The following is a 23,459-nucleotide window of genomic DNA, read 5'->3' on the forward strand; positions in this document are numbered from 1 at the left end:
CATTTGTTTTGGAGGATATAGTAACTGGTCATTCCAAGACTTTAAGTAGGTGATATAAGGCTAGACCTTTACCTACTACCATCTAAATATAGTATCTCAAGAGATGGAGAATCCAAACCCAGGTTAAAGTGAGAGTCAGTCTTATGTGAAAGCATGGACCTCAGTCTCGTAACATCTCTTTTGGGATTGTTTCCAAAACTGAGTAGTGACCTCCTGATCAGGGCTTATACCAAGACTCTGAATTCAAGGTAAGCCTGCACTGAGCTCACCATTAGTGAACATTTTGATCAGGACCCAACCAGTAGATCCTGATCAAAAGGAAAAAAATCCTGGAACTTCAAATTCATAAGCAAACCAGATTTACTGAATCTGTTGATGCTGGGGGGAAACCCCTGAATCTAATTCCTGGAAATAGTCTTAAACCTTCAACCAAAACTACCCCAGGAAGCCATAATTTAAGTATAGGTAAACCCAATTAATATAGAATGTGTACCCCGAGCATAATGTACTTATAAAAAAATCTATTTCAGTTTGAACTGCCAGCAACTGATCCAAAGCATAGATGTGAACTTTACAGAGAGCCTGAATGGATGGTGGTGAAATTCCATGGATAGAGATGGCGTGTGTAGTATGTCTATAACCAATATCATTGAACTACTTGTGTAGAGATTGCGAATGGTTGTGTAGCTGTATGCATTGTCATCGATAAAGAAATAAAATGTAGTTCACGGAAAAGGACAGAACACGCTTACAGCCTGGCCTCAGGAGATGATCCCGAGGATGAAGTTAGAATGTTAGGGAGCTAGTGAGTCTTTGCAGAGGGTCTAGAGTTTCTTTTATTTTCTGAAGCAAAAGTCTGGCACATTTTAGTGCCAACCTACTGTAAGAGGAATTCAGTTGCCAGGCCGAAATGAGAGTCTTCTGGATCGAAAACATCAGCTCGTGCAGCTCCAGACATAGGGATTGTGTGTGTGTGTGTGTGTGTGTGTGTGTGTGTGTGTGTGTGTGTGTGATACACTGCTCTCAAATGTATCCTTAGCTAAAGTAGTACCCTTCTATATTAGTTGAGGATGCTAATAGTTTTCAAGCAAGTGAATTTCATAAAGTTAAAATTAATTTAAAACTTAATTCGATTTAGTGTTCACATTGGAAACAATTTATCTGAGCTCTGTAATGGTTTGCTTTTAGTTTTGAAATGCAAAACATGATGTCAACATTAAAATCTCTCTGCATACAGGGTAAATTTGGTTTGATTTCCCCGGCAGAGCAGCTCCTCGGCCGTGGGGCTGGTTGTTTCAGCACGACGCCAGATCCTGCATTATGATTTCCCTCCATCAGCCTCTTCCGTTTCCTTTTTCTCCTCTCCACCTCCTCCCTATTCATACCTGTGCCCCTGCCAGACCCTGGGCTTTGTGTGGGCGATCGCTCTTAGTTTTTACAAAACCCTAGCAGTACAACACTGTTTCTAAGCTGATGTAAAGGGAAGGAGACAGGCCTGGAGGGGCTCAGTGACTTTCCTGGTGCCACGCAGCTCACGAGGCCGGAGCTGGGATGCTTGTGTCCTGTGAGCTCGAGGCAGTCTCAGGTGTCTTAAATCTACTCTTCCACTACCTCCTGGTAGAGTGCCGGATGATGGATGGCGATCCTTTTGCCCTGTGGTCTTTGCTTGATACCGGTGCGGAGCACGCAGGAGACCTTTTGTTGTTGTCAGGTGCCCTTGCGTCCCTTCCAAGTCATGACGACCCTCCTCCGCACAACAGAACGTAGCACCGCCTGGTCCCGCACCGTCCTCATGGTGGGTATGTGTGAGCCCATTGTTGCTGCCCCCTGACAATCGTCTTGTCCAGGGCCCTCCTCTTTTCCACTGACACTGACCTTCAACTCTACCAGGCAGGAGACCCTTCACTGGGGATTGGTCCCTCCTGAGGGCACGGCCAAAGGCTGTGAGGTGAGGTCTGGCCATTCTCTCTTTGAAGGAGCACTCTGGCTGTACTTCCCCCAAGGCGGATTTGCTTGTTCTTTCGGCAGTCCGTGGCATTTTCAACACTCATGTCTTTATAGTAGTATAAATAACTGCAGTTATAGTAGTAATATATAGTATATTATAAATTAAATATTATGTATCATACAGTAGTAATAATAATAGCAGCAACTGAACACAGTTTAAAAGACAGCGTGTCTCATTTTACTAACTACATACAAAGAGGCGTCCTATTGTCACTTTTATGCAGATAGAACTCTTTCCTTTTACAAAACTTAGACCTCAGGTCCTTTGGGGCATCGGGGGACATTTCACTGGGAGCTACTGCCTCCTGCAAAGCACATGACTTTCCAGACAGCAGTCAGTTCAGAAGGGGAGAGATTTAAGAGAGTAAAATCTTTCACGAGCCAGTGTCTTATCCCACTGAACTTAGAGCCTTGGGCCTGTGTGATATATCCATTCAGCCAGAGCGAACGAGTAAAAGACCTAGAGGACATTTTTCCTTAGTGGAGAGAAAGAGAGAGAAAAACAGTGGCTGGCTTTTCAGAAGGGTATCCTTCAAAAGCAGAAAAATGCTTAAAGCAAATAGAAATGTCTATAAAGGTGAGATACTGGCACCTGGAGAGGAATTGGGGAAAATGTGCCAGATGAGAGAAATTCTATACTTTGTTGGGTAAATACCCCTACCAGTGAACAATGACAGGGTTTTAAATTTCTTCTCATCGATTTAAGAGGCTTAAAAAAAATCTTCTAGATTCCCGATATGATGCAGCATTTGAGAATATCACAAATCGTTTCTATTTTTATGGCTTTTCTTTTATAAATCTTGATTGCTTCTGGTGCTGAGAGGTGCTTGTGAGTTTAAGAGACAGCGGTTGGTCCTGCTGGGAATGAGGTACCATTGTCTAGTGCCTTGGGCTTCTTTAGTGCTTGGGACCTGCCTTTGAAAGAAACAGTACTGGTGTTACCTAACTGGGGCGGGTGTGTGTTTACTTACCCAGAAAGAGACCTCTGGAGAAAACAGTAAATATCTGACCCCTACCTCACATGGTGTCAAGTGCTAAATTGATGTACTATAAGTGCCTGGATTTCTGGATTGTGTCTGTGGACACTGCAACCTTAAATCACGGCCTATTATCTGGCAGGTACAAGCCAGATAAAGACAAAAGAGGTGAACAGACGTGCTAGTCCATTGGTGAGTGCGTTTGGCGTGCTGCTGAGTTAAATCTTAGCTTAGTGATAGGTGTGTAGTGAAGATTCATGGTAACCAAACCAGAATCAAACCACCTCAATGCCACTGAATCGTCCCAATTTATTGCCACCCAGTGGGCAGACAAGAACGGCTTGTAGGGTTCTCCAGACCCTTTTAAGGAAGCAGACAGCCTCCTCTTTTTCTTGAAGAGCAGCTGATGAGTTTGAACTGATGACCTTGCTGCTAGCAGCCTGATGTGTGAACCCACTGTACCACCAGGGCACCTTTTAGATAGAGCAGTGGGTCTCAATTTGAATTCAACAAAGTCTATGACGTCAAAAGACGAAAACCAGATAAGATTCAAAATAACCATCTGATATGGTCATTCTTCCTTCCTGTAGTGGTTACACTTTGGGCTGCTAACTACAAGGTCAGTAGTTCGAAACTACCAGACACTCTTAGAGAGGAAGATGAGGCTTTCTACTCTTAAACATAGAGCTGCTCTCAGAAACTCGCGGGGACAGATCTACCCTGTCCTGTGCGGTTTCTATGAGTGGGAATTGATGATAGCAGTGAGTTTGGCTTCTTAGGTTTGTCAGTTGAAAGAATCCCTGGTGATGCTGTCGGCCAGTTGTTGGGCCACTAACCACAAGGTCAGTGGTTCAAACTCACTAGCTTCTCCAAGGGACAAAGATGAAGCTGCCTGCCCTATGAGAATTTAGAGGCTTGCAAACCCCTTTGCAGGATTGTTTGAGATGGACTCGACTCAGCTGCCATGGGTTTGGTTTTCGGTGTGCTGACTACAAGGTCAGCAGTTCAACTCCTCATTGCCCTGTATGAGGAAGATGTAGCTGGCTGCCCCTGTAAAGAGGTACAGTCTTGGAAGACTGTGCAAGGTTACTGTGAGCCAGGGTTCACTCCATGGCAGTGGGTTTGGTTGTCAGGTGAGTCCTTAGGTAACACAACTGGTAAGGCATTCAGCTTCTAACGGAAACATTAGAGGTGTCAGTCCATCCAAAGAAAGGTGCTTCAGAAGAAAGTCCTGGCTATCTACTCCCCAAGGATGATTGAAACCCTGTGGCTTTCACTGTGCCACCCGTGAGATCACCATGAGTTAGAGTTGGCTTGATGATAGCTGGTATTCTAGGTACACTCTGTTTAACACTGAGGAGGATGCCATGGTACCTAGTCTCATACAGCCGAGAGTCAGGTGGGGTTGATTATGTTTAGTCTGTGAAGGGGAAGGATCGAAGACTGTGGGAGACAATAACAGCTTATCGAGGTCAGGGAAGAGATGGAACGGAGAACTTTTGGTCTATGTAGAGAGTGAGAAAAGCCTCTTTCATATTAATATATACTGTCTTTGTGGGCTTCTTTATCATGACAGCTTATTAAAAGCAAGACAAATAAACCCACAACCGACTCACTGCCATCAAATCAATTTTGATTCATGGCTACCTTATAGGAGACAAGGTGGAACTGCCCCTGTGAGTTTCCGAGATTATAGAGCTTTCTATGGTTAGAAAGCCTCTTTCTGGTGAGGAAAGACGGGAGGTTTTGAACTACCGACCTTGCACTTAGTGGCCCAACTCATAACCTCTAAGCCACCAGAGCTCCTCGTAAAGCGATGATAGATCTTATACTTATCTTACAACACGAGCATATTTGAGGCTTCCCCTTCATATTTGGCTCTCCTGAACCCGCCTGCATCAGGGAATGGCAACTGCACTCTCTCAACTGCTTAGGCCAAACGTCTTGGCAACATTTTGCCTCGGAGTGCTCATACCCAACGCCCCTTCCCATGGCAGGCAGCTCCTGTTGGCTTTTCCATCAGTAGACATACTGAATCAAGGGACTTCTCACCACTCCTCTGATGTCGTGCCAATCTAGTTGTTGAATAATTCCAAGCACCCTGACTGTCCTCACCACCAGTCTCTGCAGGCAGAATCACCTTTTAAAGTAGGTCTCAGCACTACTCTGCCGAAACCAGTCCTCACTTTTCCTCTGACCCAGTGGGACTGTGACATTTCTCTTGTTTACTTATTAAAGTCCGGCTGATACGTGTGAGAACTGCTAGCAGGAAGCATGCTGAAGACACCAAGTGGGCGTATAAACCAACCGAGGGTCTTGGATATTGCCAGCAGCAATGTCAACTTGGCGCACACACTTTGGAAAACATGCTGGCACTTCTGTTCGTCTGACGTACATTTTACCACACCACCCAGTGCTTACACGGCTAGGTGCTTATCCAAGAGAAGTGAATGTTTATGCCCACACAAAACTAGCATGTGGACAGGCATGTGTCTGGAAATAGTACTTGTCAAAGTTGGTGGAAACAACCTAAATAGCCTTCCCTGGAAGAAGGGATTATGAATGGATTGGCTCGTCCACTGAGGGGACTGCAGCTAGTAGTAAAGAGACAGCGGACTACTGAATGGAATAATGAATTGAATGAGCATGCAATGCCTTGGATGAATCTCTGAAGGACACCGTAGTGTGAATAAGCCAATCTCAAGAGGCTACTGTTGGTGTCTATTTTTATAACATTCCTTAAGTGGAGAATCGGAATGACCAAAAATGCACCATATACCAATATAGCCAGGAGTTGCCCTTGGGGAGAGCGTGTGCCAGTAAAAGGCAAGCACAGAGGATTCTTCTTTCCAGTGAGGAAGCAGTATCTGGATCGTGTTAATGGATACAGTCAAGTCTCTGTGTGTGATAACATTTTAACATAGAATTACACAACACACACATGTATTCATAAAACTGATGAAATCCAAATAAGGTCTATGAGTTTATAATATGGTGCCCCTTATAGTGTCTGGTTTTGAAATCATACTATGGATTATATGTGTGAGATAGATTATATATTAGGTTGTGTGTGTGTGTGTGTGTGTGTGTGTACATTTGAGGGGGCTTCAAAACAGTTCAAGGGAAAATGAAATTGAAAGATAATGGATATTTTCCCACAAACTTTATGAAGCGTGTGTGTGTGTGTGTATACACACATACATACACACACATTGTTAGTTGCCATCTAGTCAGTTCAACTCATCAAGACCCTATTGCAATAGAATAAAACACTGCTCCATGTGTGGCAGTTACATCATCTGGTGTCAGTTTGAGAGGATTACAGAGTGAAGGGGTGGAGTCTGGCCTGTCATTTAAGATCTGACCAGTGAGACCCCTGTGTGGGTGTGGCCTTCTCCTGAGAATTCCGGGAACTCCTGTTTTTCCTCCCTGGAGGCGGGAGACACCATCTCGGCTCACTCCCAGAGAGAAGCTCTACTGACAAGACAGGTGGCACTCTTCTGCTAGACCCTGTGCCCGTGGACTAGAGGAGCCACCTGGAGACCCCGCCAGTGCCAAGATCCACAAGACTTCCCAGGCACTGGCCTGTACTCTTCCTACATTCGGCATCGTGTGTGTTTCGTGAGTCAGAAGAGGACTTTATAGATTGGTATCAGACATATGGGCTAATATTGGACTTACAGATTTGCTCTGGACTGGGCTGGGATGTTTTCTCAATATTGACCTGCTCTTGTATATAAACCTCTTTCTTATACACATATAGGTGTCTATGAATGTGTTTCTCTAGTCTACCCAGACTAACACATCCTCCTCACAATTGTTCCTACATTTGTGCCCGTTGTTGCAGCCACGGTGTCAATCCGTCTGTTGATGGCCTTCCTCATTTTCACTTCTCCACTTTTTCAAGTATGTCACTCCTCCAGGAACTGGTGTCTGCTGACAAACTGTCCAAAGAACACGAGATGATGTCGCATCATCTTTGCCTCTAAGGAGCATTCTGGCTGTACTTCTTAACAAAGACGAGATTTGTTTGTCCTTCAGGCGTTTCATGGTACTTTCAATATTCTTTGCCAGCACCATATTTCAAATGCACCGAGTTTTGTTCTGTCTTCCTTATTTAAATGTCCAGCATTGGACAAATAACAGAAAGGTGGGTGAAGGGAGACAATGGACAGTGTAAAAGACAAAATCACAATAATAATACATAATTGATCAAGGCTTCACAAAGGTGGGAGGGTGGGGGAGGGAGGGAAAAAAGAGGAGCTTATACCAAGGGCTCAAGTAGAAATAAATTGTTTTGGAAATGTTGACGTCAACATATGTAAAAGGGTGCTTAAAGGGTGTAAAAGGGTGATGAGTTTTTATAAGATTTGTAAGAGCCCCCCAATAAAATGATTAATTAAATGAAAAAAACAAAAAACCTCCCACATTCACAAGCATAAGAAGCAACTGAAAATACCAGGACTGGGGTTAGTCCTCAAAGTAACCTCTTTGCCTTTCAACTCGTCAAAGAGGTCTTGGGCAGCAGATTTAGCCAATGCAATGCATTGTTTGAACTCTCTTGACTGCTGCTTCCCTGAGCACTGATTGTGGATCCCAGCAAGATGAAATCCTTGACAACTTGAAGATTTTCTCCGTTAATCCTCATGTTTGCCTATTGGTCCATTGGTAAGGATTTGGGTTTTCTTGACATTGGTTTTCTTGAGTTGCAATCCAAACTGAGCCTGCAATCTGATCTTCATCACCAAGTGCTTCAAGTCCCCCTCACTTTCACAATTAAGGTTGTGTCATCTGCGTATCAAACGTTGTTAATAAGCTTTCCCCACCCTGATGCTGTATTCTCATTCACATAATCCAGCTTCTCTGGTGGTGTACTTAGCATGCAGATTGAGTCAATGTGGTGCGAGGATACCGCCCTGATCCTCACCTGTCCTGATTTTAACCCATGCAGCATTCCCTTGTTCTGTTTGCACAACCGCCTCTTGATGCAGGTACAAGTCCCACATGCGCACAATGACGTGTTCTGGAACTCCCGTTCCTCTAAAAGATATCCATCGTTTATTAGGATCCACACTGTCACGTGCCTTGGCATGGCCAATGAAACACAAACAAACATCTTTTTGGTATTCTCTGCTTTGAGCCAGGATATATCTGGCCTCCACAATGATATCCCTTGTTCCACGTCCTCTTCTGAATCCAGCCTGAACCTCTGGCAATCCGTTCCCTATCAGTGTATTGCTGCAACCTTCATATGACCTTCAGCAAAATTTTACTTACGTGTGAAATTAGGGATCGTGTTTTGTAGTTTGAGCATTCTGTTGGGTCATCTTTTTGTGGAATGGATCCACATATGCTTCTCTTCCTGTCAGTTGGCCAAGTAGCTACATTCCAAATTTCTCGGCATAGATAAACGAGTGCTTCATCAGCTTACTGAAACATTTCAGTGGCTATTCCATCGATTCCTGAAGCCCTCCAGTGCCTCTTGAACGTCTTCCTTCAGTAGCACCATTGGGTCTTGCCATGTGCTATTCTCTACGAGTAGTGGGCTCTCAACCAGTTCGTTTTGGTACAGTGATCTTGTGTATTTTTTCCATCTTCTTTCGATGCTTCCTGTATCATTCAATATATTTTGCACATAAAAACCGTAATAAAACTTGAGTCTTTTTTTTCCCTCCAGTTCTTTCATCTTAAGATATGCTGAAGGTGTTCTTCCCTTTTGACTTTCTAAGTCTAGGCCTTTTAACGTTTCATTATAATAATATTTATAATATTTGTCTTTGTCTTCTGGAGCTGCCTTCTGAAATTCTATGTTCAGCTCTTTGAATTCATCATTTTTTGCATTTGCCCTAGTTACTTGATGCTTAGGAAGAAATTTTAGAGTCTCTTCTGACATCCATGCTGTCTTTTTAATGACCTTTTGCTATCGTCATTAGTGATGGGTTTGCTGTCTCTTCACAGCGCATGAGGTCTTCGGTCATTAGTGTTCAGTGCAGCAAATGTGTTTTAGATATGCTCTTAAAATTTAGGTGGGCTAGGCTCATGGCTGTATTTTGGCTTCCGTGGACTTGTTTCAACTTACATATGGGCAGTTGGTGGTCTGTTTTACAGTCAGCCCACGGTTTGGGTCTCGCTCCTAATGTTTATCTCCCTTCTCCATCATCTCTTCCCAAGTGCTGCAGCCCGTCATCCAGGATAAAGTGTAGGTATCTGCTTTGGCAGCCTCTTGGCCCTACCAGTGCCCCTCCAAGGGGCGGTATTACCCACATTGGAAAACACTAGGTTTGAACCTCCAACCTTTAGCTTAGCCACCAAGCCCTTGACAGCTGCATCCCCAGGCTCCTTAAGTATTAAGAGCCAAACCCCAACCCACTGCCCTTGTGTTATTTCTGACTCCTGGCAGCCCCTCAGGACTCCACTGGCTTCCCAAGACTGTGGTGTGGACATTGCTGTATCTTTCTATCTACCACTTAGTTGCTGGTGAGTTTGAACCAATGCTTTTTGAATCCCGGCCGAGTGCTTGACGACACAGATCCTTAAAGCAAAAGACCTTCACTGCTTAACATTCTACCTCCTCACATGTAGGGTTTTCCTCAGTGTTAGAAATGAGAACTGCTTCTTAAATTAACTTCTCATGGGATCCCATATGGCAACGGACATACAGATGTGAGGCTTGATTACGTGAGAAAATAAACGTAAGCTTGTTAGCATTGTTGGCACATGGTAAGTGTGAGCTAATGAGCAGAAGTGGACTCGCATACTAACATAAAGTTAACGGTTCAAATCCACCCAGAAGCATCTGCGGAAAAGATTTGGTGACTGCTCTCAAAAGACAACAGAGAAAAAGAAGGAGTCGCCATACGGTAGAATCCAGTTGAAGGTAGAATCAAGTTAGAATCATATTGTTTATATCTATGTGATAATTACCCCCACCGATTATGTTCTGTTGTTTTTTCGATGTGCTTTTTACTATGTTATGTGTGTGTATATGTTTAATAGGTGTTTGTGTACTTGGAAAAGCCAGGGGACTTTTATTTCTGTGTTTGAATTTGGAGCGGCTGCAGTGTGGTCCATTGCACACAGTAGGAGCTGTCGCATCACTTATATTTGTAGGTACAATGTAATCTGAGTGCTTTACGAACATTTTATGTGTCCTTCCTTTCTTTAAAGGTCTCCAAGATGTCTGTAGCCTTTTCTGCTTAATAGGAACCATAAAGGTTCCTTACATAATTCAAGAGTCACTCTTTATTCCTTTTCTTGTTTAGTAGCTCACTGCCATGAAGTCAAGTCTGACTCAGAGTGGTCCTGTAGATCAGGGTAGAATGGCCCTTTTGTCTTTCCAAGGCAGTTAATCTTTACAGGAGTAGAAAGTCTCATCTTTGTCTCTTGGAATGGCTGGTGGGTTTGAACTGCTGACCATGCTGTTAGCTGCCCAACTTTGCTGTGCCACCAGAGTCCCATTTTTAAGTAAACTCAATGCTGAAAACATTTTTTCCTGGTCAGTCAGTCAGTCAAAGGATGTGGGCTAATGCCTTGCTGTGAAGGCATTTTGTCTGGTGAGCAGCGCATTGAGCACTTACATTTATCTCTTCTTTGTCCAAAATCTCCATCACAATGAGTCAATGAAGAAAAAGACACAGAAAGAATCACTTGTGGCCCAGCTTCATAGAAAAAAAGTTTCAAGTATTTCTGGCAGCCTGCAATCTGTGGAAGGTTTGTTTAGTGCTGACAGCCAGTGGTGGCAGTAGGCACCCCAATGCCCTGCTGGGCTCCCATTCTGGAGGCTGCCTCTGAGCCACCTGAGGCCAGTTGTGGAATGCCAGCTGGGTGGGCGGTTTGTGTGGGCCTGAGATCACAAGGTTTAATGCCCTGGTAAGCATAGGACTGCTCACTGTGAGGCTGGTGGCTGAAGCCCACTTGCTACTTCTTGAAAGGTTGACAGGCTCAGGAGTCCTCCACAGGGTCCCTGTGAGATGGAATGAACTCAATGACAGTGGATTGGCATTGGCAATGGGGTGCTTGCGGTTGGAACGGTGCACGGACTCGCTGTCTCAAGCGTTACATGCCACCAAGGACTGGAAGCCGCCTGCTTCGTCCTCTGGGTAAATCGACCACACTATCTGGGACACCCATGCAAGCTGGTTGAAAAGGTAGCTCTATAGAATGATCCAGTACCTCATCCTCACCTCTGGGGTTGCCCGGCCTCTCATGTAGAAGACCGAGTCATGATCAGAGATCAAGACCCTTCGGGGACGCATGCATCTGACATGAAAGACCTGAAGAAACCACAAAGCAGCCTGCAGGTATCAGAGACCATCCAGGGGGAAAAAGGGGGGAAACAAGCCTTGATTTACCAGTACCTGAAATTTTGAAAATTGTATCCATTAATGAAAAAGAAAGGACCAAAGAACATGAACGAGTCATTGTTAAATGAAAACGCCATGACAGCAAATTAATTCAGAAAAGGGTTGGTAGAAAGTAAACTGAGAAAATTGCCCAGAAAAATAAAAGAAGAAAGAAAATTGCCCAGAAAGAACAACAAAAATTCTACTTGCATGTGAATAGTCTACAACAGCGTTTCTCAACCTGTGGGTCACAACCCCTTTGGGGGTCGAATGACCCTTTCACGGGGGTCGCCCGATTCATCACAGTAGCAAAATGACAGTGATGAAGTAGCAACAAAAATACTTTTATGGTTGGGGGGTCATGTACTAAAGGGTTGTGGCCTTAGGAAGGTTGAGAACCACTTGTCTAGAACATAGGAATATGACTGCAGCACCTTGTCCCCCCAGCCTAGAATATACATCTAATTGAAAACAGCCTTTCAGCTTATTTTTCATATTCTCCTCTTCCAAGTGGATCTTGGGGTGCATTGGAAGCTGGTTTTCTCGAAGGCCTGACTGTGGGACTTGGCAACATGGGAAGGAAAGCTTAGGGACATAGACTGACGAAGTTAAACACTTGACCCCAGCGTTGTTCAGGGTCTTAGTGGGCAGCTTTGATAGAGTGCTAAGTGCTTATAGAGGTCCTTCTCATCTGAAGAAGACTTCTTTGAGAAGTGACAAATCACTGGACCAATACACACACACACACACACACACACACACACACACACACACACATGCTTGATGGGGATCCAACATTGTTGGCATTTCCTCAAATTCTGAAGAACATTTTGGTCATAGTCTACCTGTTATGGGAGGTTTTTTGGTGTTTTTTTTAATAAATGTTATTCTAATCATAATAAAGCGTTTATGAGATTTTAGGGCTGTTTCCAAATGTCCTTTCAAAAGTATGTATGTATGTGTCTGTGTTTTTATGAAATGCATCTGATTGCTTTCTTGAGAAGGTATAGTTAGATATTTACATCATTGTACCAGAATAGAACTTTGGGGGGAAATCATGAAAAGATTGGAAAGACATATTAAGGTGATAAGATTTTATGTTTAGCGACATAAGAGGATTTTCTGTCTGTAAACTGAAAACATGGGGAAATCCCATCCTGAAACTGCAGATTATATTTTCTTCTTTTTAAAAAAAATCATTTTATTGGGGGCTTGTACAATTCTTAGCACAATCCATAACACATCCGTGGTGTCAAGCACATTGTACATTTGTTGCCCTCATCATTCTCAAAACATTTGCTTTCTACTTGAGTCCTTTGTATTAACTCCTTATTTTTCCCCCTCCCACCCTCCCCACTCTCCCCTCCCTCACGAACCCTTGATAATTTATAAATTATTATTTTTTTCATGTTTTACACTGTTCCACATCTCCTTTCACCCACTTTTCTGTTGTCTGTCCCCCAGGGAGGGGGTTATATGTAGATCATTGTGATCCGTTCCCACTTTCTACCCCACCTTCCCTCTACCTTCCTGGTATCACCACTCTCATCACTGGTCCTGAAGAGTTCATCTGTCCTGGATTCCTTGTGTTTCCTGTTCCTATCTGTACCAGTGTACATCCTCTGGTCTAGCTGGATTTGTAAGGTAGAATTGGGATCATGATAGTGGGGGGAGGAAGCATATAAGAACTAGAGGAAAGTTGTATGCTTCATCATTGCTACACTGCACCATGACTGAAAGGGGATGTCCAGTTGCCTACAGATGGGCTTTGGGTCCCCACTCTGCACTCCCCCTCATTCACAATATAATTTTTTGTTCTTTGATGTCTGATACCTGATCCCTTTGATACCTTGTGATCACAGGCTGGTGTGCTTCTTCCATGTGGGCTTTGTTGCTTCTGAGCTAGGTGGCCGCTTGTTTATCTTCAAGCCTTTAGGACCCAGATGCTAAATCTTTTGATAGCTGGGTACCATCAGCTTTCTCCACTTCATTTGCTTATGCACCCATTTTGTCTGCAGCGATCATGTTGGGAAGGTGACCATCACAGAATGCCAGATTATTAGAACAGAGTGTTCTTGTGTTGAGGGAGTACTTGAGTGGAGGCCCAATGTCCATCTGCTACCTTATGTCCATCCGCTACCTTAATACTTAACATATAAATATATATGTACATAGATATATTTCCCTATCATTATATTTAAATATATTTACATAGGTATATACATGTATTTAGAACTCTATAAATGCCCTTTGCTTTCTAGTTCTTTCCTCTATTTCCTTTTACTTTCTTCTTGCCCCACTATCATTTGGTCTTTATTCTGGTTTCAGTAATTCTCCGGGCTACATTGCACTTGATCAAGACACCCTACACCCGCCTTACCATCCTCGCCTCCTCGCCATCCTGCACCCTCCTCGCCATCCATTTTAGATCACTTGTTGATCCCTTGTCCCTGGGTTGGTTGACCCTTCCTTTCCTCCACCCACCCTTCCGATTGATGACAAACCTCTTTCCTCCTGAATGGAAGAAAACGTGGACTCATAGTACATTTAGAGTGTTCCTTCCACCAGGTCAGACTGCTCATCAGGCATTCCATTTAGAGCGTCTGAAAAGATAGCGTAGCAGTGTGTGACCAAAAAGGCCTGGTTTGTGGCAGACGGGGGACTGGTTTTGCCACCGCGACAATGCACTTGCTCACACAGCCCGCTCAGCTTGACAGTTTGGAGCAAAAAAGCATGACTCTTGCCCCACACACCTGACTCCCCTGAACTTGCTCCTTGCAACTTCTTTTTGTTTCCTCCAATGAAGAGGGACGTGATAGGACAGCAATTTGATGATGTAGGAGAGGTGAAGAAAAACAAACAAGGGAGGAGCTGTCAGCCAGCCAAAGATATGAGTTTAAAAATATGTCTAAGAATGGAATCACAGATTTGACAAATGTATTAAGTGTAATGGGGAGTACTTTGAAGGTGATGAGGTTGTTTTGTTAAAAAAAACTAAACACATAGGTTGGACAGGGGGAGATTCTGTTTTTTTAGGGTACCCCCTCATAGTACCCTCTCATATTCTCTCAAACATAGGGCCCACTATCATTGGTGTATACGAATTACCTTATTTTGGAATACTGACATTTCATTGCAAAATAGGAATTGTTGAGTACAGTTATATATTTTGTTCTGTTCTTAAGACTTGCTCTTAGACATTATTAACTTAGTGTTTACGTCATCTGCAATTTAAATTATCAATGTTTGTGTAGGCAAAAGCTGTTAAAAGTCATAAGTCATAGGGGAGAGCCTCTTTGTAGGACTGAAATCTACATACTTGGGTTTAAGGTTTGGTATGTCATTTTTTCCTCTCTGCACTTGGACAAAAGCTAGTTAAGAATAACCAGCAGCTAGCATTTTTAGGCACTCCAAAAACTATAAAATAAGCAAATGGACTTTTGTAAAACATGCCACATATACGCTTTTTAATGAATTAATCTTGCATGCTCATGTTGTTGGTCTCAGTCCCGTCAGCAATGAAGTAGTGCTAATTTCGAAATGGTTGACGTCGCTGAAAAATGCTTTGCTGATGATGCAAAAGTACACAATTTTTGCCAAATGTATATTTCCTTGTAAGTCTGTTTGTCTGAAATAAGGAAGGCGGTGTTTTATTTGAGTAAAAAAATCTCGGAAGCAAAGAGGAAGAAGGGATAAGTCACTCCTCATTGTCAGCAGGGGAGGGGCGGGACAGTGCTTCCTTGGAAAGGTCCCCTCTTTAGCCTTGCTTGCTTGCTTGCTTCTCAGTCTCTGAGTTTCCTTTTACTCTGATGATTGGTAGGGTTTGGGGTTCCAATCACTTATGGAATGTTGCCTTTCCAAGTTCGATATTCCTTTTTCAAAAGTTATGTCAAAGACGAGTACTTCTGAATGTTCATCGGGGGAAATGGAGTTTAAAAGTAATGGAATTTCCCATGAAGTTTTCGAAGCCCCCCTTGGGCACCCTTCCTTGTTCACCCTGCTATCACCACTCTGGGCCCTGTCACTTTGTACTTAGATGGCTGTAAGTTTCTTCCTCGGTTTTCCCACCTTTAGACTCTCAATTCCATTCAAGTTTCCTAAGATTGCCTGATCTATTTCTGCATGAATACCCTGCTCCCTGAAATTCCTGTTGACTTTCTAGACTCATATTTTAGCTTCCCAGTGCGCATCAGCTCACACTGTGCTTGGTCTGGCTGAGCGGATCGGACTTCTTACCTCCATCCCCTCCCTCATCACATCGCTTTCAGAGTACATACTGCTGCTTCCCACGACTCCCCCCCCCCCTCAGGGCCAGTCTGAGAATCCCATCATTGTCCGTTTACATTTTTATAGTCAGAGACCTAGTTTTAAACTTTATCTCACTTTTCTTGTCCTCTTCTTTTTTTTTCTCTTGTCCTCTTCTTGAACCTCCTGAATGGTATGCTGTATAATTCATTCATTCACTCTTTCTTTCTTCCTTCCTTCCTTTCTCCTCCCTCCCTTCCTTCCTTTCTTTCTCTCTCCTCCCTCCCTCCCTTCCTTCCTTCCTTCCTTTCTCTCTCCTGCCTTCCTTTCTCCTCTCTTCCTCCTTCCTTTCTTTCTCTCTCCTCCCTTCCTCCTTCCTTCCTTCCTTTTTCTCTCCTCCTTCCTTCCTTCCTTCCTCCTCCCTTCCTTTCTCTCTCCTCCCTTCCTCCTTCCTTCCTTCCTTTCTCTCTCCTCCTTCCTTCCTTCCTTCCTTCCTTCCTTCCTGCCTTCCTTCCTTCCTTTCTTCCTTTCTCCTCCCTTCGTCCTCCCTTCCTTCCTTTCTCTCTCCTCCCTTCCTCCTTCCTTCCTTCCTTTCTCTCTCCTCCTTCCTTCCTTCCTCTCTCCTCCCTTCCTCCTCCCTTCCTTCCTCCCTTCCTCCTTCCTTCCTTCCTTTCTCTCTCCTCCTTCCTTTCTCTCTCCTCCTTCTTTCCTTTCTCTCTCCTCCCTTCCTCCTTCCTTCCTTCATTCCTCCCTTCCTTCCTTCCTCCCTTCCTTCCTTCCTTCCTTCCTTTCTCTCTCCTCCCTTCCTCCTCCTTCCTTCCTTTCTCTCTCCTCCCTTCCTTCCTTCCTTCCTTCCTTCCTTCCTTCCTTCCTTCCTTCTTCCTCCCTTCCTCCTTTCTTCCTTTCTCTCTCTTCCCTTCCTCCTTCCTTCCTTTCTTCCTTTCTCCTCCCTCCCTCCTTCCTCCCTTCCTTCCTTTCTCTCTCCTCCCTTCCTTCCTTCCTTCCTCCCTTCCTTCCTTCCTTCCTTTCTCTCTCCTCCCTTCCTCCTCCCTCCCTTCCTTTCTCTCTCCTCCCTTCCTCCTTCCTTCCTTTCTCTCTCCTCCCTTCCTCCTCCTTCCTTCCTTTCTCTCTCCTCCCTTCCTTCCTTCCTCCCTCCCTCCCTTCCTTCCTTTCTCTCTCCTCCCTTCCTCCTTCCTTCCTTTCTCTCTCCTCCCTTCCTCCTCCTTCCTTCCTTTCTCTCTCCTCCCTTCCTTCCTTCCTTCCTCCCTCCCTTCCTTCCTTCCTCTCTCCTCCCTTCCTCCTTCCTTCCTTTCTCTCTCCTCCCTTCCTCCTCCTTCCTTCCTTTCTCTCTCCTCCCTTCCTTCCTCCCTTCCTCCTCCCTTCCTTCCTTCCTTTCTCCTCCCTTCCTCCTCCCTTCCTTCCTTTCTCTCTCCTCCCTTCCTCCTTCTTTCCTTCCGCCCTTTAGTTATTAGTCATAAGAAGCATGTTTCTAAGTGAATCATATATTTAATCTTTCGTCTGCTTGATGGCCAGCAAAATCTAGGTATCGGTAGGTATCAAGTTACTACTCGTTGGTAGATTCATTGCCTCAAATGTTGGTACTTCTTGAGCACTGTGCCTAGATTTAAACAAACAAGCAAAAAGCTGGAATGACACATATTTAGAAAAGTGCTGTGATTTACATGTATGCAGCATTTTGCAGACGTGTTGAATTGTGCTTTTCCTCCTTGTCTCACCAGCCATCAAAGAGAAATACACAGACTGGACAGAATTTCTTATTCGGGATTTGACTGGCTCACGGACAGCACCCGCCAACTCACTGGAAGGCGTATGTATTACTGTTACACAGCTAGCTATCTATCTATAGCTGAAGCGTCACGGTTTCTTGAGCCCACTGAGCAGCCCGGGTGCATATATCCTTCTGCAGATACCACGCGAGCCCCTGGATAGTTGTGCCCTAACTGTGTAATGTCCTATTCTGTTCTTTCCTGGATGACTTAGGTTACTGATCCTCACAGCACTGACGATTGCTCTTCTGTGGTACAATCAGCAAATGGGAAACATGCTTCTGTGTGAATGCAGTTTAATGTCATACTATCTTAGGATGTTTTCCCAATCTTCTATACATTTAAGTCTTGGTACTATATTTGTCACTGTAAATACACTTCTGTAAAATGGCTGATTTGCACAGACGACAGCTAAGCCATCCGGGTCTGCTCTGATATCATCTCTTGGATTGTTGTGACAAATGGTTCTATTAAATGCTCCACTTCAGATGGACCACCTCCAAATTCTAATCATGTGGGTTAACTGATAATGCAGTTAGCCTGCTTTATAAAAATAAAAAGAGAAGTGGCTAACCATACTTAAATGTGTTTAAGTGAATTTTAAGATGCTATAATGAAAGTAGTTAAATCTGAAGCCATGATGGTTCATTTAAAAATAATCTTGTGGTGAAGCATTAAAAATATTTACTATATATGAGGATGCTTCAAAAGTCTGTGGAAAATGAAACTAAAAGTTGAACCTCCTTCGTATATTAGAACAAGGAGGAGAAACATGTACTGTGTCAGAAGTAATTCTTGAATTGTCAGATCTGTTTTAAGGATGCTCTAAAAAGAGAAAACAGGCAAGAAACAGAGAATATAATGGATTTTGAGTATATCGCAATTCTCTTATTTAATCTTCCCTTCTCATAAATGCATGTATAGATGTACATATACTTTATATATATTTTAGAGTACTACTGTCTCATCCATAGCTAACTGGATTTTGTTCCATGAAAGTTTTGTCTACTGCATTTGTTTTTTGAATCTTCATGTCTGTTATATTTATGGCTTGGTTAACAAATCAAAATGATTGTTCACCCTTGCTTATGGAAAACATTTTATTATGCTAGTTTAAAAAATTAAAAATGTATTTGCCTATAAGACTGGTTGCACAAGCATCCCTTTCATATTCTAACACATGCTAAAGTATTGTCTTAGATGGAGCAGTAATTTCATTTTCTCTAAATCTGCTACCCATCAGGATAAGTGTAAAAATAACTGTACCTAATGGTACACTTTAGCATGTTATACGTGTGTATTAGACATGTCGTTGATCTGTGCCTTCACCCTCTACTCATAATCAGAGTATGAGAAAGCTTTAGGCATTAAGCTAGTGACCATCTTAAGATCAATGTCTGCTGATGAGTCACGGTATAATTTTATAGCCTCATTTTAAATATTATCTGTTGGGAAAATAGACATTTTGCAACTTCACGTTTTCTTGCCACAGGGAAATTTGGGTAGGATGCTTCTTAAAAGCATACTAATTTCTAACAAATGCGGTTCTAGCTGGGAAGCGTGGTTGTTTAGTGAGAAATTAGCACAAACTGTTATTGTCTATTTACGTGTGATTTTAGGTGTTGGGTGCAGAATTGGGTGAAATGAAAGTATGTGTGGGGGCGGGGGGGGAGGAGAGGGTAATGCTGTTGAGAGGATGGGGGTGGAGGGAAACAACAGACTGTTTGCCAATAGCTTGGATGATAGTGTGAAACAATATTATCTTCTGCTGTCATCTGTTTCCATGAGAACCTTAAACTAAAGTTTAAAATAAGGAGTTTTGCTTCTGTTTAAACAGCCTCTGCGAGGGAAAGGCCCTATAGACCTCATTACAGTTGATTCCTTAATAGAACTTCAGGATTCTCAGAACCCTTTTCAGTACTGGATAGTTAGTGTGATTGAAAATGTTGGAGGAAGATTACGCCTTCGCTATGTGGGATTGGAGGACACTGAGCCCTATGACCAGTGGTTGTTTTACTTGGATTACAGACTTCGACCAGTTGGTTGGTGTCAAGAGAATAAATACAGAATGGACCCACCTTCCGGTAAGGGTTGACGCTTTTGCTACGTTAGAAGTGTTTTAGCAAACGATGGTCATCATTTCTGGTGTGGAATCGTTCTGTTATCTTTTACATTTGAATATGTGCATATTAAGTGAATGTCAACATCAGAATGCTTTCTCTAGAGATGAAAACTCAACGCTTCGGTCCAATCATACTTGAATAAAGAAGTCTTGTTGGAGGCGGCTCCGAAGGTGATCATGTTCCTTGGGAATCAATCTCTGGTTCCGAAAGGAGAGATGCAAGAGATTGTGACTTGACGATGCTCTGTTTTATTTTTTTCCTCTATGGAGATCTTCAGGGCCTTGCAAATATCTTCCAGAAGATTCATCTACCCGTCCAACAAGGAACTGCTCTGACCATTAAATAATACAGGGGGTGAAAAGTAATTTCCTGGCACATCACAGAATTCATTTAGCTTCAACTCGACCATCAAATGACTCTCCATAGGCTTAATTGGGTAGAAGAGCGCATATGATGCTTCTGACATACTGAACTGGGCAAAAAGATCTCTGTGTTGACAAAATAACCATTTTTTCCTCCCTGAGTATGTGCCATGGGATTTTACATCTGCTGTGCTAGTTATTTTGATTCCACAGAAATGCGGGGTGTTTGGTGTGAATATATTTTATTTTACAGCAGAGAAAATTGCGAATGAAGTTAAGCCACTTGCCTAAAGTCACCTGTTTTGTTAGGGAAATATGCTAAGATTAAGATTCCTGAGTCTCCGCCTCATGCCCCCTGCTCCTTCTCACTGGTTTTATCAACCTTTTGAAGGGAAGCCAACACAAAATTGAATTCTTACTGACTTCAACAAGCCATGCAAGAAACAAACAAACAAACAAACAAATTCTCTGGTTCCCTATCGCATGCGTTCGCATTTGTGTTAAATTTGGCAATAGTAGAGACACGCAACATGGTATTTTACTAGTATTAATTGTTGTCAAGGGTTTGAAAAGCAGCCAAGAAATCCATGTATAGACTGAGTAACTTGGGATGATGATGATAACCGAAGGGACTTGTCGGTACAGTAGGAAAACAATCTGAGCTCAGATTTGTCTTGGGATTCCTCACCTCGTAGGAAAACCTCACTTTCTGCAGAAAGTTGGGTCTCTAAATCTCACCTTAGTATCTGATTGCTCCAGAAAAACCTCCAGTTGGCAGTATAACAATGTAGAGCAAGACACAGGCCTCCTAGCATCTTCTTAGGCACTCTGTAATGCTTCTTTACTGTGAAATCATGGGGTTGCACTGAATCAGGAAATATTCATGTTTGGATCCCTAGTTCTTCTTTTAGATAATCCGATATCTTAATCATAGAAGTGTAAATCATGCTTCCCGGCCATATTAATTTTCTGGACATGAGTTGCTCATTTTTACTGAAAAGTCCATGGGCCTCTCTCATGCCTTTAGAAGAGGTATTCATCATCAGAAGGTTACTCCCCCAGTATCAGAGTTGCTCCTAGCGACTATCTCTAGGACAGAATAGAACTCCCCCTTCAGGTTTCCAAGGCTATAAATCTCTCCAGGAACAGAAAGCCTCACCTTTCTCCTTTTGAGTGGCTGATGGGTTTGAACTGCTGACCTTGAGATTAGCAACCCAGAATACACGCGTGGTGAGTGTCAGTGGCTGGCAATAAATGTCGCGTATGAGGAGAAGAACACGGGAGGCAAGACGCTCCAAGTGAACTTGCAGGTTTTAAATTAGAGTCGTTATAGGATGGAACACTGGAATGAAACTGTCACCTCATTAGGAAGAACCACACCCCCAAGAGGCCATTATTACCCATGTTTCACACTTGGGAACAAATTAGTTTTAAGACTTACATAGTGCAACACTACTTCCTCGACCAATACATGGGTGCTTCAAAAAGTTCATGGGGAAACTGGCGCTTTCTTTTGATTCCGTTTTCCATGGTCTTCGTAAAGCCCCCTTCATACAGGCAGACATAAAATCACAGCCTTGCATTCAAAACACTAGGCATCCTCTGGGAGACCCAAGCACACCTGAGCACATTCAGCCCTCACTGGAAACGAGCAGTCGAGTTCCGAAGTGTTGTGGCGGCGGGAAGAGTGTCAACACCCTGGCTGTGACAGGGGGGTAAGACCTTGCCAGTCTCTCCGCGGCTTCAGTGTCCCCTCAGCTGCACATCTCCAGTGTCACCAACACTGTTAAAAGTAATGGCACTTCAGTTTCCCTTACTCTTTTCAGCTTTTAGAAATCTTCGTATTTCTCAGTGACGAAGGAGCCCTGTTGGTGTGCACCGGGTAGTGCTTGGTCAGTAAAATGCACCTGAGCTGCTATGCAGGAGAAAGACGTGGTGATGTCTCCTGTAGATATTATAGCCTAGAAAACCTTTTGGGACATTTATACTTTGTCACCCGGAGTTACTATGAACCAGAATCGACTCACACCAATGGATAATGACAAATCATAATTGTGGTGCAGTGACCTTGAGAGCAGGATCCGGCCTTGCCATTTATCTATTGCTCTTTCTAGTTAAAAATACTTCCTTCTTGCATGAGTGCCCCATTATCCTAGTTCTGGCTTTTGAAAGTTTCACTATAATGGGAAAGTAGGCAGGGAAAGTCTGAAAGATTGTGAGGCAAGGACCGGAGTTCATGAGAAGTATCTAGGCATTGTTTTTAGTCAAGTATGAACACAAATTTCCAATTTCTAACCATCCATTTATCCATCCACTCTGGTACTTTGTGTTCCAAGAACTTACGATGTTCATCTTTTGTATTACCGAGGAGAGGCTTGTGGTTTCGAACTGTTAACCTTGTGGTTAGCAGCCCAACACATATCCCACGATGCCGCCTGGGCGCCTCTTGGGTCATTTAGGGAACCTCATTCACTTTCATACTTCTGGACTTTTAGAAAGCAAGATAACTTTCTGCATATTCTTGTAGAAGCTGAAACTATTTGAAGGTTTTGGTCCCTATTTCTAGATAATCTCTTTCTTCTCTCTGTCTCTCTCTGTCTCTGTCTCTGTCTCTGTCTCTCTCTCTCTCTCTCTCTCTCTGATACACATACATCCTTCTAAATCCTATTCTTCACTCTTTTTTTTTTTTTTGGTTATTTTCCCCTCGTTCCTAGATTTAGGATGTTTCTGAATCTACCTTAAAGGCTTCCTCCGCCTTCTAAAGTCCAAAAAGGTTTGCTGCTTTTCAAAGTCAGTTCGCTAGTTCCTAAAAGCCGAGGATTCTTTGCCTCACTGCTCAGAAGCCTGGGTGAGGAAGGGAGTGGTGAGGGCAGGGCGGGTAAAAGCGAGTCTTGGCCCTCCCAGCGTCAGAGTAGCCATGGCCTGGCGAAGCTGATTGCGCACACTCTGCTCCCCGAAGCACCGACTGTGAAACGGCCTGCCTAGCGCTACAGAGATCATCTTTCCGTCACATAGGCACCTAGTTAAAGATGAACCGGGACACATTTTAATTGCTCATTGCCTTCCCACAAACAGAAACTGATATGATGCACTCTATGAAATTACCTGCAAACAGGATCATTTTAAGAAAATGTTTTATGTTCTTTTAATGGTGCTGTTCATTGTCCATGAACTTGCCAGGTTAACCGGAGTGCCTCTGTCTAATGAAGTGCACGTGTGGAATAGGAATATTGTTCCCTGCTTGCCGAAACCATTAGGCGTTTAGCTTTTGCAGGTGGTTGAGCATACAGATAAAACTGCCATTAATTTTCCCCTTTTAAGAAAAGGATGCCTTGCCTGGAAGTTAAATTCCAGTTGAGAATGTAATGTCTTTGCAAAGAAGACAAAGAGCAGGAAGGTTGTATGAAAGGAGGAGAAGGCACCCGGACCCTGGGCCAGTTAGTCCAGCAGTCTCGAGTTTGATGAGAGACAGGTGGTGTCGTGGACGGAGGGGTCAGCTACCTGAGGATGACGTGGCTGGTGCAGCCCTGCTTTGCACAGTCAGGAAGGCTTGTACGATGCCCCGCTGGAGCCTGCGCAGCCCCTGAGTTAAGATAGTTTCAGCCTAACCCTGGCC

The 23,459-nt window shown here is 43.5% G+C and overlaps 1 protein-coding gene across 3 annotated transcripts in view; it reads left to right on the forward strand.

The window, feature by feature from the left end:
* Positions 1 to 23,459, forward strand: part of SFMBT2 (Scm like with four mbt domains 2) — a 264,343-nt gene that overhangs the window by 119,762 nt on the left and 121,122 nt on the right. For 2 of the 3 annotated variants that reach the window (XM_075552409.1, XM_075552411.1), the window contains exons 5-6: positions 17,311 to 17,399; positions 19,196 to 19,442. In XM_075552409.1, the coding sequence (XP_075408524.1) occupies positions 17,311 to 17,399; positions 19,196 to 19,442 (336 nt within the window). Of the gene's footprint in view, positions 1 to 17,309; positions 17,400 to 19,195; positions 19,443 to 23,459 lie in introns of those variants that run through there. The other variant, XM_075552412.1, reaches the window with a different exon arrangement.

Source organism: Tenrec ecaudatus, chromosome 6 (assembly GCF_050624435.1).
Source record: "Tenrec ecaudatus isolate mTenEca1 chromosome 6, mTenEca1.hap1, whole genome shotgun sequence".
NCBI classification, from domain to species: Eukaryota; Metazoa; Chordata; class Mammalia; order Afrosoricida; family Tenrecidae; genus Tenrec; species Tenrec ecaudatus.